This window comes from Pelodiscus sinensis, chromosome 22, assembly GCF_049634645.1.
Source record: "Pelodiscus sinensis isolate JC-2024 chromosome 22, ASM4963464v1, whole genome shotgun sequence".
Lineage (NCBI taxonomy): Eukaryota > Metazoa > Chordata > Testudines > Trionychidae > Pelodiscus > Pelodiscus sinensis.
In genome coordinates this window covers 692,978-708,780 of record NC_134732.1, presented here as the reverse complement: position 1 = coordinate 708,780, position 15,803 = coordinate 692,978, and the positions used below count along the sequence as shown (strand labels likewise).

At 49.9% G+C, this 15,803-nt stretch overlaps 1 protein-coding gene across 16 annotated transcripts in view; it reads left to right on the top strand.

The window, feature by feature from the left end:
- Positions 1-15,803, top strand: part of EXD3 (exonuclease 3'-5' domain containing 3) — a 353,448-nt gene that overhangs the window by 153,763 nt on the left and 183,882 nt on the right. For 15 of the 16 annotated variants that reach the window (XR_012897236.1, XM_014570610.3, XM_006117367.4 and 12 more), the window contains one exon: positions 10,887-11,053. Coding sequence is in view for 14 of the 16 variants with exons in the window: in XM_014570610.3 (XP_014426096.2) it covers positions 10,887-11,053 (167 nt within the window). In the remaining 2 variants the exon portion in view is untranslated. Of the gene's footprint in view, positions 1-10,886; positions 11,054-11,501; positions 15,700-15,803 lie in introns of those variants that run through there. The other variant, XR_012897237.1, reaches the window with a different exon arrangement.

Sequence of the window (15,803 nt, the reverse complement as noted above, 5' to 3'; positions counted from 1 at the left end):
ACACGCTACTCAGGATTAAATCGAGAATTGCCTCTCCCCTTGTGGGTTCCTGTACCAGCTGTTCCAAGAAGCAGTCATTTAAGGTATCAAGAAATTTTGTCTCTGCATCTCATCCTGAGGTGACATGTACCCAGTCAATATGGGGATAGTTGAAATCCCCCACTATTACTGAATTCTTTATTTTGATAGCCTCTCTAATCTCCCTTAGCATTTCATAGTCAATATTACTGTCCTGGTCAGGTGGTCGATAATAGATCCCTACTGTTATATTCTTATTAGAGCAGGGAATTACTATCCACAGAGATTCTATGGAACATGTTGATTCATTTAAGATTTTTACTTCATTTGATTCTAAATTTTCTTTCACATATAGTGCCACTCTCTCACCCACACGACCTGTTCTGTCCTTCTGATATATTTTGTATCCCGGAATGATTGTGTCCCATTGATTGTCCTCGCTCCACCAAGTTTCTGTGATTCCTATTATATCAGTATCCTCCTTTAACACGAGGCACTCTAGTTCACCCATCTTATTTTTTAGATTTCTGGCATTTGTGTACAAGCACTTTAAAAACTTGGCACTGTTTATTTGTCTGCCCTTTTCTGATGTGTCAGATTCTTTGTGTTAATGTTTTTCATCTGATCTGGCCCATACTTTATCTTCTTCCATCCTCTCCGCCTGACTAAAACCTAGAGAATCTGTATCAATAGACTCTCCTCCAAGAGACGTCTCTGTCCAATCCACGTGCTCCTCTGCACCAATCGGCTTTCCCCCATCTGTTAGTTTAAAAACTGCTCTGCAACTTTTTTAATATTAAGTGCCAGCAGTCTCGATCCACTTTGGTTTAGGTGGAACCCATCCTTCCTGTATAGGGTCCCCCTATCTCAAAAGTTTCCCCAGTTCCTTATAAAGCTAAACCTTAAAATAGATAAGGGGGTTTTCTTCTCGTTCTCCCCTCTCTCATTGGGGAGTTGCAGAATGGGCAATATTCAGTCTTGGATCTGTGACAGATTTAAAGTCGAGAATCTCCTGAATCTAGGAAAGAGATCATTGTTCTATTCCAGCTGAAAGCTGGCAATGTCTCCTTTCTCCCAGGGGCTGCATTTCAAGGTTTCTGTCACTGCTGCTTCTACTCCTTTCATTCATCTTCCTGCCTTTCATGTCTGTCTTGTGACACTCTCATGAATTGATCAGAGCCCCGGTAGTGGAGGAAGTGTGGTGGGAGCAACAACCGTGTGGATCTCTCTGTTTTTGTTTGTTTTCTCTCGTTGTGTCTTCATTACTCGGTATCACTGAACTTTGGAGAGAGTTTGTAGAAAGGTTCAATATGAAACATGAAGGAGCTGACAGAAGTCAGGGGAATGGAGGAAGCTGAGACTTTGGTATTACAGAGATTTCAGAATAGCTTTTAAAACAGTTTCCAGTTACATTTGGTGAGTAGTTTCAAGCTGACGAAACATCACAAGCACTGAAAACTGATGGAACTTGCTGAGCTCAGGACCTGGTCTGATCCAGAAAGCAGGTTCATCTGCAAATGCTGGGGGATAATCATCACTTAATCTTTAATTGAATTTTGTGTTCTGTCCTGGCAGCAGTAAAATGTGTGTCCATACTAATGAAGGGCACAACCCACTTCTTCAGATGAAGCCCACTTAGTGGGTTGTGTCCACTAAGACCCGTGATACCATCTCCATGTTTTGTTAGTTCCTAAGGTGCTACTAGACTATTAGTTGTTTTTTAAGTTGTTCCAGTTTCAGACTAACTCAGCCACCTCTCTGAAGCTTACTAATGATGTTAGTGTTATTGGTCTAAAGGAAATTGGACCTTCTTATTCAACAAACCTGTAAGGTTATGTCTAAACTACATTCCTCTTCCAAAAGAGGAGTATAAATGAGTCTGATCGAAAATGAAAATGAAGCACGGATTTACAAATCTCGTGCTTCATTTGCATAATCACATGAGAGCGCTTTTTCGAAAAAGAGTTTTTTTGAAAAAGAAACCGCAGTCTAGACAGGGTTTATTTAAAAAAAACACACCCTTTTTCGAAAGAACCCGTACTCCTGAAAAAATGAGGTGTACGGGTTCTTTTGAAAAAGGTTTTTTTTCCTGAAAGAACCCCATCTAGACTGAGGTTTCTTTTTCGAAAAAGCGTTCTCACACAATTATGCAAATGAAGCGCGAGGTTAGACAGTGGGAGTGGGATGATGATCCAGGTTCTGAGCAGCTTCAAAGCTGGGAGCTGCAGCTGCACAGTATTTTTGAAAAATCAACCCTCTTTTATTTAAGAACTGGAATTTTTAGTAAGGGTACGTCTAGACTACAGGCTTCTGTTGACAGATTCTGTCGACAAAACTTCTGTTGACAAAGAGCATCTAGACTACATTGAGTTCTGTCAACAAAGCAAGCTGCTTTGTCGACATGGTAGTGTGGACGCAAAGGACAGTTTACATGCAATAACACCTTCTGTCGACAGAAGGCGTTATGCCTCGTAAAATGAGGTTTACCAGCGTCGACAAAACTGCTGAGTTCTGTCGACGTTATGTCGACAGAACTCAGTGGTAGTGTGGACGCAGGTATAATTTTGTCGACAAAAGTCCACTTTTGTCGACAAAACCCTGTAGTCTAGACGCACCCTAGGAGTTAGACATCCACCTTGCATTTTGGAGGGGGCAGATTTTGAAAACATTGGCCAAAGCTCCTTAATCCATGTCTCCATTAGCATTCAGGAGAGAGAAGAGAGAAGGAAGTGTAAAGAAAAATATTTTAACATTTTCATCTGTTTTTTGGTGAAGCAACATCCACTTTCTAACCCCACACCCTACCTGAGAGCACTAGGCTGCTGCTAAACAGTGTGTCAAGAGTCTGCTCGCTAATAAGCATGTGTTTGAAAGTACAGCTTCACCAGAAAGCGACTTAGTACTGAATAAAGAAGGTAATTGGCTTATGGCTGCCAGTTTAGTAGGGTCAGTGTTAGATTAGCAAATGTGACTGTCAGCAAACTGTTAAACTCCAGGGGCACATCAGAGCTTGTTAGCTAGCTAAATATAAGGGACACAATTGCTGTGAATAGTGCAGGGCAAAGCAATCCAGGACTTTCAGGATGGTGTGAAATAAACCTGAGCACCCTGAGGACCAAGGGCCATTAAAGCCAAATGGATGATCTCACAAATGTGTTTGCTTCCACAGGGCCTTGTCACCACTATTAGTGGCAATAGCAAGAGGACTATGTCAGTTACAGTTGTGACCAAAAAGTTGACAATTACTAGGCAAAACACCCCTAATAATGCCCCATTTTTGGAGCGTAGGACTATGCATTCTAAACAGTCACCTGAACCAGGCATCTAAATGGGACTCCAGCTAACTCATGCAGACACAGCAGTCCACAGGATGGCCACAAAGCCCAAGTTTGTGTACTCCCATTGCACCACGACTAAGGGAGTCTAGGGGTGGGTAGCAGACTCCCCCAAAGCAGTGGGGAGATGCACACAAGAGGGGGGGAGCCATGGCCCTGCCCACCCCACCCACTGCAGAGGAAAAAGGTAGTGCTTGTGGTACCCTATAAAACGTAAGCAGAGGCTGCAAATGTCTATGGCTTTTCCTGAGCTCTGAACCTCCCCCCTCATTTGGGGAGACTCTTACTGCTATAGTCTAGTTCTTTATAACTGTATTGCATGTACCCAGAAGACGCACTCAGATCCGAGAGATGCATTTGTACAATGTACACCCTACGTGCTCTTTCCTCCAGCAATAAAACAATCCAATAATACCGTGGATTATTTCATAGCCCTGTAAATGGATCATCACCTGAGTGTTTCTCTAAGAAATACCCTGGCTTGTGAAAGAGTTGGGCAACCCCGCACAGTTCACAAAGGAGTGTGGGCTATTTTCAGTTGATAGTTTGGCTCTATTCTACTTTTAGGCAAGATTATTTCACCACTTTGGTGCCTGTAGGGATTCCGACTCCCCCTACAGCGTTGCCCATCGTCGATTTTGGGGACTTGGCTCCGATGGCGGCGGCGCTATTCTATTCGGGTCACTGTCCTCTGACAGTGCCCACACAGCCTGGGCTTTACCCCTTCCGGGGTAAGTTCGGGGTGTTCGAGTGCAGACGGAATAGTCTGGTGCCCTGGGCTACTTCCTCTCCATTCCAGCCCTCCGCAGGCCAGCCGCTCGTTGCTCTGGAAGGCCTTCTGGACCCCGTTGCTCCACGAGTACTTGCTGCAGGGGCTTTAGTGCGGGGTTGCGGGGCCCCGTCACAGTGCCCATACAAGAACCACACAAATGAATGAATGTTTAGAAGTGCAAAAAAAACCCTTCCTCTTTAAACAATGACAACAGCAAAACCCCACAACACAACAAGAGCAAACAAACTAAAGGCTTCAATATCTGAGATACAGGTGAGAGGATTATTCTAGGAGGGAGTGGGTGAGATTCTGTGGCCTGCATTGTGCAGGGGGTCAGACTAGATGATCATAATGGTCCCTTCTGACCTTAAAGTCCATGAGTCTGTGAGTAAACAGGAAACTGATCTTTGCGTTTTTGCTCTGAAAGAATGTATCTCGGAGGAATGTTGTAATTATGGATTTAGAAAATCAGTCCAGTTTGCCATGGTGTGAATTTCAGAGTTCATTCAGTCTGCCCTCTCAAGCATTCCTTCAATTGAACAAAAAGCACCAGGAGTTTAAATGCACCAAGAGAGATTAAAGAAAAAAATCCATTGCCAATTCTTCCATTTGTTAAAGATCCCACAAACATACTTATTATAGCTCTGGCTTGCTGCCAAGTGAGATCCTTGACTGGTGGAATAAAAAGGAGAAGTTGCAACCCAAGTCTTGGTCCTTAACATCAGTTGCTATTTTTTCATAGACTGCCAGTGACAGGAGTCAGTGCCACCGGGCAAGTATTTTCTCTTCATTATTTTATTTAAGCATTTTGAAGAATTTTCAAAATAGAAGGTTGCATCCTGTGGGAATCCCCTATTAGCATATTCTCTAGCCAGGTCTCCAAACAACCTGAAACAAGAAAAGGGAACCACACCCTGGCTAATACACATGTGAATTTAATGCCTCTTCTGTTCTCTGGATTCCGCATTCTTTCATCCTGCAAAAAAGAAAGCTCTTCCTAGGTGAGACTGACTCTTCCATCAGTAGGGGCTGGACACCCCTCCCCCCAAGCTGTCATGTCAGTGGGTGTGGTGGAGATGGACTGAAGACACAATAGGGCCCTCAGGCATTCCACAAATAGCATATCTAGTATACAGTACACAGAGCCTGATCAGGCATGTAAAATAGGCTACCCAACATAGTCAGTGAAGCAGGGATTTAAATATCCCTGGCTTCATTAAAATAAAAATGGCTGCTGAACTGTGCTGGCTCCGCTGATCGTTGGCACAGCGCGCGAGTCAAGACACGGATCAGTCGACAAGGGAAGTCTTTGTCGACTGCTGCTTTATGCCTTGTGAAACGAGGTTTACAGGAGCGGTCGACAAAGGCTTCCCTTGTCGACCGATCCGCGTCTTGACTCCCATGCTGTGCCGACAGCTGAGCCGGCACAGTGTGGCGGCCATTTTTGTTTTAATGAAGCAGGGGATAGTTAAATCCCGGCTTCATTGACTATGTCGGGTAGCCTATTTTACATGCCTCTGTTAGCAAGACAAGTTGAAGTGAGAATCCGAAGACTGAATAAATGCTAAGAATGAAGGGAATTTGGTCTGTGGGGGACCTTAGAAACAATCCATGAAGCACAAAATTAACTTCTTTGACCAACAGAGAGAAGAGTTGAATTGATTGTACCTGAAAATGTGCAGATGTGTTGAATAGGATAATGGTCAGAATGAGAAAAGGTTCCTTATTCAGATACTGTCAGTGGAATGCTGTAGCTTAAATGTCACCTGAATTCAAGGGTTATTTACCATGTGTCACAAGAGTGTCAGGGCAGTGTAAGAACAGACTCTTTATTCTTTGGGAGTCAAGATCCCTTTTTGAAAGGGCTCCTGGATTTGTCAGCAGATGACTGCTGAAGGATGCAGGACCCTGGGCTAGTGTGATTCTTGGCCTCATAATCTGGTGACTGATCCCAGAGCCTGGGGAAGCTGGGCTCTGGTGGGCTATGGTGCCTGAAGAGAAAGGAGGCTGCTGCAAACACTCAAGTGCTGCTCTGTTCTCCAGGGGATCAGGACCAAGAGAGTCTGCAAATTGAGGAGTACCAGCGCCAACCAGGAGCACCCTCAGCATTTGATTTAGTGGGTCCTTACTAGACCCACTAAATCAAATGCCAGAAGATCTGTCTCCAGCACAGAGAGGCTTCGGGCAAATGATTTCCTCATCTATCTTTGTTCCCCCCTTTGTGAAATAATGATACTAATGGTGGACCTGCCTCAGAGGGGCTCTGAGAATGCCTCAGGGTAATTACAAAGGGCTTTGAAGATGTGAAATTCTGGCTCTGTGCTGGAAGGTACATGCTGCTGGTCCTATTGCCAGCAGCAAAGCATGTGCCAGTGTGAAGGCTTCTCTGAGCAGCAAATGCCCTGCAAGGAGCCACGCAGCAGCAGAGTTCATGCTTCCTTCTCGTCGCTCCCCAAGCAGGGAGACTAACCTGAATGAATGATACTGGAGGCTTCTTCATTTACCCCCAGCATCATGCTGATGGACAGTGCGGCCACTCTTACTCTTGCAGCTGTTTCTGGAATGACTTTGCCATACACCGATGCCGTCAGTTCCTGCTGTACTAGGTCTCGGCTGTGACCGTGTGTGTGATTTGTGATGGCAAGAGGTAAAGAAACAAACGCTGTTGAAAGCAGCTGGAAGGAGCAGGTTGGCCAGTTTGTGTTCCAAGTCTTTTCCTTGGGCTCAGACGAGTCATTTACTCAGGTAATTAATTTATTATTTGAGGTCTGAAAAAGTCTGGCTAACTCCCCCATCTCCTTCGTGTCCAGCCTCACCCAGTGTTGGAATGCCCCTTCAAGTCCTCTTGTGGCTGAATGAACTGCTGCTGATACGCACCCCGGAGGGGAGAATGATTTATAGTATGTGAGTGTCAAGACTTCTGGGGCTTATTTAGTCAGACTAGTCCTGTTGTGCTTTGCTGATCACTGGTCCCAGTAAGGTCCAGAGATTCCAGAGCCATTTTGGCATCCAGTGTTCTGGTGGCCCGAGGTGAGGGGAAGCCCCGAATGGCAACACTAGCAGGAAGTAGCTCGTGTTCTCTGAACAGAGTCATGCCGAACTGGACACCAGGCAGAGGAGGGGAAAAGGCCAGCCCGGATTCTGTAAAGGGAGGACGGTAAAAATAGCTCTGACTGTTTTGCCAGTGAGCCCTTTCCAGTGTGTTTGTGCAACGTCACTTTCTATAAGTTAAACCTGTTGTTATGGGGTGAACTTTGCTCTGCAGCTCTTGGAAACACAATGCTAAGCAGGGTCTCCTTGGCCAAAGAGAGCAGGCGTCTTCCAGTATGTGACCTGCAAGCCTCACTGGATTGAATCCCAGATTGTTGGTGGGCTAGGGAATTTGGGGAGGTGTCTGTGGAGTGAGGTAGGGTGATACATCTAGGGCTCTGAAAGGCATGTCAATATGCCTTGCTGCTGATCTGTAGTTTTCTCGTGCTTGGAGGAAGAGCAGAGCAGGGTGCTGTTGGCACGAATCACAACAGACCCATTGTAGTGTGGTTTGCTAGTAGACCCCTGGGAAAATACCTATTTTCTCTTCAAAAGTTTTCATTTACAGAAACCGCAATATGTGTGTAATGGCAGACGTCATCCAGGAGGTGCGTTCCCATCTCTGTCAACTCATGTGCGGGGCTGTGGACAGAGCACCCCAATTATCGCCTCCTGTAAGGGGTTTCTTTTGCCAGCCTTTTCTCTCTGTGTAATTAAAAGCTTCAGGGGGTAGCCGAGTTAGTCTGTAACAGGAAAAACTTGAAAAACAACAAATAGCCTAGTAACACCTTAAAGACTAACAAAACCTGGAGATGGGATCATGAGTTTTCATGGGAACAGTGGGTTGCGCCCACGAATGCTCATGATATCATCTCCATGGTTTTTTAGTCTTTAAGGTGCTACTAGAATATTTGTTGTTTTCCAAGATTTCCTTTATGGAATTGTGAGTTGTGCAGCAAGTACTTGTTTTTCTGCTGACCTCCATTTCACGCAGATTCTAACTGTAATCTCGCTGAGGACATTTACCTTCTCTCAAGAGCCCCTGACTGTTGTGGCTAACAGATTAATTCTGTTATTAAAAAAAATTCCCGTCCCTCTGTATTAAGCACTGACTGTGTGCAGTGTGAAGGCAATCCCTGCTCCAGAGAGCTTGCACTGCACAAGATGGACAGAGAGGTGACAGGGCAAACCCCGAGGAAGGGCTGACTTTGTATTCTGACTGGGTTATTCATTCGTCACCTCTGGGAAGGACTTGGAGGGAGGGTAAGGAAGTGGCTTGTCACACCAGACAGGGGAGCAAGTCCGGTCTTCCTCAGGAAAGTGACTTTACTGCTTTCCTGAAGCAGGAGCCCACGGCCCAAGGGGCAGTGGAAGGTGGCACAGAGATGGGAGCTGGACGGTGCATTCGGGCTGGCATGCCTAGCAGGCAGGTGGGGGGGGGGGGGGAATTATTACAAAGAGAGAAATCAGAAAAAGGAGTAGCTAGGAGGCCACAGAAATCATCGCTTTATGATAGGGTTGGCTTTGTGTGTGATGAATAGGAGCAGATCCAGGAGATACCCGGGTCTGTGGAAGGTCTCCCATCTCGTCAGTGGGTGCTGGAACTGGCCCTGGGGAGGCTAGTCCCGCTGGGTTCATTGCTGCTCTTTCCAGCTTATTGTAAAGGGTTATTCTCTTCCTTACGGTCTATCGTGGCCCCACATCCCTTGCCAAGCAGTGCTCCCTCTCCAGCACCTGTGACCCCACTGCTTGTTTCCCTCCCACATCCTGCCCTTGTCTGATTCCCTCCCTCCTGTCTGCATGAACATGCAGATCCTCCAGAGAGACTTGCAAGACCTGCTGTCACTCACTCCTCCTCCATCACTCTCCCCGCTCTGGCTCCTTTCTCTCAGGGCAGACCCTGAATTTCCTTCCCTTCTCATCTCCCCGCCTGCCCCTCCCATTTGGGACATTAAAATGCGATAAGTAACCACAGAACTGCTGGACATTTCAGCATTTCTCTGGTTACACACGGGGCGGCAGCCAGCTCCCCGCACATGCCTGCGTGTCACCATGACGGTTAACCAGTGAGGCCAGGCATTGGTTAACCATGCGCATGGCTACACTTGCACATCCCTACCCCGTCTCCTGTCCCTCCCACCTGCTGCTCCCATCTCCCGTCTTGCTTCTGTCTCTTCCCAGATGTCTCCCCTTCACCGTGGCAACAGGGCTGAAAATAAAGATGCTCTGCTGAGAACAAAATGGTTCGCCACTTGGCAGAGCCCTGGAAATGCCTCATTAGAGCTTAGTCTGTGATGGCTGCGGTGAGGCTGGCTTCATGCAACTCTCTAGCCTAACGCTGGGTGCCCCCCGCAGACCCGGTCCCTTCCAGCCAGCCACAGCCTCCTTTACCTCTCTGTGGTTTTCTCTTTTCTTTTCTTCCTTCGGGCTGTCAGCAGATTTATTTCCTGGTCTGAGCAGGCGGGTCTGTCAAGAGAACGTCTCACCTTTCCCTGCTGAAAGCATCTCAAGAATGAGGCCCGATGGCCCCAGCTGCATTCCACATGCTCAGACTTTGTTTGCACAAGTCCAGTGTGAAAAAGCAAGGTGCAGAGAATCCTTGGGATGAAATCGGACCCTACCCATGCAGTTGAGGTGCAGCCTTGCGGCTGGGCAGGGATCTCTGCTGTATGTGCAGAAGGAACATCCAACTTCTTTACAAAATGGGTGTGTGTGTTTAGTCCCTGTGGCTGTGTCTACACCAGAAAGGGGTTGCCCGGTTAGCTGCAGCATTTATTGGCAACACGGTTCCTTTGCTGGGGCAGCTTATTCCCATTCCCCAAACAAAATAAGCTCTCCGGGCAAAAGGGTTTTTCAGAACACAGGGCCGTTTTCTGGCTTTGCTATAGGTTGGACTTCCCTCGCTCAGCACCCTCGGGATCTGGCCAGTCCCGAACGAGGGGATTTGCCGGACCGGGGGGGGGCCCTCCCAACATACCCTGTTCTGTACTGCTGCCCCTGGCTAGGGCTCCAACTAACACCGCTGCTGCCTGCCTGGCTGTGGCTGCTGCCAGGGCCAAGCTTTGCCGCTGCCACTCCTTCCCTCAGCTTAACAGCTCTGGGGCCACGGCCCGAGTTCCACTGCCGGGCCCCCACTACTGCCTGGCTGCAGGGGCCAGTGCTTCCTGCTGTACTGTCCGCCCCTCTGTGCCCTGCTTCCCAGCTGAGCCTCTGCACCCGCTCCCCCCGCCGCTCCTACCCTGTGGCCTGCCTCCCTGTCCCTGGGCTCTGTGATCTTGCTGGGCCAGAGTGGCCTGGTTTAGGAGGTGCAGGCTGTATTTGTTCGGGGCTCATCTTACTGACAGACATCGCCATGGTGACAGAGCCCGGACCAGGCCAGTAGGGTATGGCCATTTGTACAGTGGTTTTGCTCTTTATGACCCGCATGTCTGCACCACTGAGGAGAGCAGGCCGTGCATGTAGCATCACCACCCTAAGGATGCCTTTCCACTGATGTTCTCTGTGGTACTGGTGCTAGACGCCAAAGGCCATTCCCTCAGGAAGGCGGTGGCTCATGCAGAGCAAGTGCACGGTGATCAGTAGCTTTTCTCTCCCTCTTCTGCTAAGCAGCAGGGAATCCGTGCAGGATGCCCCTTGCTGAGCACGGGGGTTTCTCTCTGGGGGCCCCATGCATGGAAATGTGTAGGATGGAACCTGCACCAGCAGATCATGTTCCTCTTGCTTTCTTGCAGAACACAGTCGGGGAGACTCGATGGCTACAAGAACAGCTCATCCGACTCCTAATCAGCCACTGCGATCTGAACACAGCTGCTAGGTGGGCTCTCCGCTATAACTTGCCTGAGCAGACCCTGCCTCGTGGAGTGGCTGATGAACTTCAGAAACTCCACATCCAGGAGAGGTAAATACTCATGAGTTACACCAGCTTCCATTATGCCTGTGACCCTCTGGCCCCAGAGCGATGGGATTTGGGAGGCACAAAGGTGTCTTAACGTGCCCTCAGGAGGAGAGTTCTGTGTTTGACCCGTAGAGACCCAGCACAGAGTCTCAGCCACCTGTGAGTAAGTTGGACTGTTCAGCTCGTGCAGAGAGATCCCGACTTGCAGAGACGCTGCCTGTGGATAGATGGTTGTCTGAGCTCCTGGAGCTGTTCAGTTAAATCCACAGCATGGAGTTGAAAGCACCACACTTTCTGGAGAATTCATATTCAAATAGCGGAGGGGCTGCTTAGTTTAATGTTCCTCCTCTTTTTGCTTCTTTCTTGAATCTTGCTTTTCCTTCTTGGCTCCTGTCTCTGAGTCTTTTCTAGCCCCTTACTTCAGGCAGTGACGTGAGCTGTTTCTGCATAGGGAATCCACAGCAGGGGAAGAGGAAGCGAAGCACAAATGACAAAGAACCAGACTCTTCTCCGTTGAGCGTTTGCTGATGTCTCTCCCGAGTGGGCGTGTGCACCGGACGCTCTCCCCAGCAGTACCCAGCCAGTCGGCCTCGGTGCCCCCGGAATTGCACCTTCCCGGCAGTGCATATCGGGCCCTGCTGATCGGCTGCCTCTTCACTCCCTTCCTATCGCCAGTGACAGTCCTTGAGCTGAGGGTCTCTTGCCTCAGCAGGCGGGTCTCCTGTTGTAGATACATGGGACCTAGCTAGCGTTTGGGTCCCTCCAGCCTCAGTTCGTTCCCCTCTTGGGCTCAGGGTATGCTCCATCCCAAGGGTTCAACTGTGCAGGACCTGCCCCAAGCCCCTGCCAAAGGGAGGTCCCCGCAGCTCCTGTCTACCTTGCATGGAGAGGCATGTCCCACAGGCCGTGGTGGGACCTCCTAGGGGTTCTGCACTGGAACTGGAAAAGAAAGGGACTCAGCAGCTCTCCATCCCCGCCTGGCTCCGGGCCAGCAGGACGCGCACCCAGCACCTCTCTGCAGAGCACACTGGCCTCCGTTAGAGAACCTGTGCAGAGGGACCCTGGCCACCGTCGCTCCTGGGTCCCGAAACCTGCAGCGGCAGCCAAGCACCTCTGGCTAGAGGCACAAGAGCAGTGAGAGAGGGCGTGCGCCTGCGGTGGAGCAGCCAGGACTGACAGGGCTAGCGAGGTGCCAGGGGCCCATCTCACACCAGTGACTTCCGACCTGCAGAGGGGTCCATCGAATCCAGGGCTGGGGGACGATCCTATGAGAGTGTCCCCAGACACATCCAGGGTGGCCGGGGACCTGGTGGCCAATGTAGTCCCCTCCCGGGAGGGATAGCCCTCCGGCATTGCAAGACACAGCGCTGTCCAGTGGCAGCCCTCAGTGATGTGGCACCATTTTCCATCCTGGCAGCACCGTCTCCCTCCCCACACCAGGGTCTCCACACTCAGAGTCCTGGCACTCAAGGTGCAGCCGGCTGTAGAGAGACAGCCAGTCACGCCCTCCCATGGAGCTGTGCCCTGCAGACAGGCAGGGCTTGCTCAGGCCACCTGAACCCCGTGGGTGTACCATCAGGCTCACAGGTGGCAGTTTCGGAAGGGCCTGACCCTCCACGTGCCCAGGACCGTCTCCCACCCTGCGGCACTGAGACAGCTTCCGACCTCAGAGCAGAGCCCAGTCTGGATGCTGGCACCGGCACCACCTATGGCACTGAACACCAAGGTGCTGGGCAGGACACTAGCAGGGAGCCAGAGGCTCAGGAGAGCATCTTCTCCTGACGAGGCAGGGGCGTGGTCATCTTCAGTGCCGCCCCCCCCATCCACAATAGAGCCCACCAGGAGCTATTGCACGGGGTGCCTCAAAACAAGGAGCTAAGGCAAGGAGCTGGTCGAGTCAGGAGACCCCAGGTAGACATCTTAGCCCCTGAGGGCCCTCAGAAACCATTCAGGCCACCACAGAGACCTCGTAGCAGACTCCTGTCTCTGTCCCACTGCGAAGTGAGTTTCCTTCCTCCTGGAGGCTGTTCACTCATCCACAGCCAGCATCACTGGTGATAGCAGCTGCGAAGGAGACGGGCAGCAGGGCCCAGCCGCAAAATCCACGGACTCAAAGGAGGAGGAGGAGAAGGCATCCTGCATCCGGGGCTCTCGTGTCGGACTGCTAACCAGCCAGCAGCCTTGAGCTGGTATCACTCATTTTGCTGAGTGCCATGATTGCTGCAGACTCTAGGTCAGAGTTCTCAGCTGTGGCGGAGGAGGCCAAGGAAGTGCACGGACCTCCTTACGGGCCACACTGGATGTGGTGAACTTAGCCATACGAACCGTATCCTCCGCCGCAACCATGAGGAGAAGTTCAGGGCTCCAAGTGTTGGGCCTTCTACAGAGGGGCAGCAGACAATACAAGACCTGCTGTCTTTGGAGGAGACAGACTACAAGCTCCATAGCCTAGAAGAGAATTCCAGGGAACATTGAACTTCAAGCTCCTTCTACCAAGAGGAAGGTTTTAATCTCCAACCTCCTCCATGTTTCTGCCTCCCCCTGCCTAGACTTTCTAGGAAGTGGGGCATGGGTGTGTCGAAGCAAAAACACGCTCCTCTCTGTTTAGGCGGCTAACAACTGATTTGCTTTATTGATCAGTAAAGCAAAGTGAGCCAAACGTGGTCCCAGCAAAGCCGGGCCCAGTAAGGCTGCTAATACAATCAATCCTAGTATCTTTGTACCCTTAGCCAAACAGTCTGACATCAGGGCATCCAATTACAGAAATCCTCAATTAATTTTGGAAAAACAAAGCCTTATCAACAAGATGGCGGACAGGTACGAGGGAGTACATCTCCTGTCCCAACCAGCCCAATTAACACATCCCAATAGCCCATCCTGTAGGCCTCTTCTCCCGGGGTGACAGAACGTTCACTCTGGTCTACGTGCCAGAGAGAAAAGCTGAAATGGTTTCTGATATACAAGATGGCTTCTAGCTAAACATAAAATAGCTTCTACAGGTGGCAGATGCAAATGCCCCCATCCACCAGCTGGCCAAGGCCAGGGCTCAGCAAGGCAGTCTCTGGCCCCAAACATGCCTTTGAAGGTGTGCCTGGGGGCAACACACCAGTCCAGTCACCAGATCCTTCCTCTTGTTTTCTGAACCGTCTGTCTCATGTCTATGGTTCGTGGGCCCCCTCAGACTACTGGCTTCTCAGCATGGTAAATTGTGTCCAGTTCTGCCCCTCCACTCCCTCCCTCTTGCCCCCCTCATTCACCACAAAAAGCAGCCGGCCTTGCACGTGGAGTCTCCTGGGCTGCATATGGGTATCATTCCTGCAGCTGCTAGCCTCTGGGGAGGGAGACAGATAATAGCCTGCCCTCTCCTCAGCAGCTAGCAAAGGGCCCAGAGCCCAGTGGAAAGGGGAGCACAGCAGCTGTGCTCAGAAGACACTAAAGGCTCTCTGCACCTCAGTCTTTCCACCTGCAAAATGGGGATAAGAATCCATCATGTTGAAGTACTTTGCAGTCCATGGTGCCCTAGATCCAAATGCAGCCGCTTCTCTTTTCTTAGCAATTGAAATAGTCTAGCAGCAGGTTCCCACAGACTGCAGTCATGCTGCAGGGAAAAAAAGATGGTATCACAGTGCGAATGATGCCATCACCTCTGCTGCTGGTCACACCACATGCCATTCTTGAGCTGTGCAGATCAGAATATTCCCGGGACATGAGATTTCACACCCTCATTAAATATTTTACACAAATATTGACTTCGCGGTGCACACACACACTGTCTGCGAGGGAATGTTTGCACAGCATCAAGCTGCTATGCTACAAAATTAGTCACACCATCCCCAAAACACAAGGTTAGTAAATATTTTCTCAAATAATAAATGGTTTAAAGTCTCTGTGGGAAAGAGACTAGCCAGAAATTCATGATACGTACAAAATAGCTGATTTTTCTTACTCTTACTTTCCTCCAATTGCATCATGTGGATGGGACAGAAGAGAAAAGCTCAAGCTATTTCAAGAGCCTCTGTTGTATGAGGAACCAAACTTGTGCTGTGTAAGATCCTGTTCTGGGAGATCAGTGATAACTTGTAGCACCCATTTCTGCAGGTGTCTCCTTCAGTGCCCAGGTGAAGGCTCTCACATAACGCCTCTCTGGGACGTGGCAGTCACACAGGTGGAGATCTTCTGAGACTTTGGCTAGTCTCTGTCCCCAAAGTGCAGGGCAGTGGGGAGTTGTGTGAAAGACTTCCAGGGTTTTGTGCCTGCTGGCTCCAAGGAACAGAGGGAACAGCAGGTGTAGCGGCTGAACAGGAAAGGGCTGGGGGAGGCTGGCAGAGGATGGAGAGGTCAGTGAAGCCTTTATGAGCCTTTGAATGGCCCCTGCAGGTAGGAAGCCTGTGATCCTTCGCTGGTTCCCGTCTCATGAGAGTCCCAAAGCTCGGGTTTGGGTCCTGGGCAGGTCAGAGTGGCCTGTCCGCGTGCATGGGCCACACAAGCTAGCAGGTTCCTGGCTTTGTGGTGAGGGGACGGGCGTCCTTACAAAGTGCTGGCCTGGGTCACATCCCTTCTGGAGACGGCAGTGTGAGTAATGCATGGTGGGAGGGGTGGGCGTGGGTGGCTTTTCCAAGCCGCAGTGGATGCATTGCTGATGAAATGAACTTGTGCGCCAAGCTTCTATCTCTGCCTCTCCTGTGCTGGACGCTCTTGCGGTGCTTGGGGGGCGGAGACGCTGGGTCAAGGCTGGTGGAACAGAGAAAGAGGC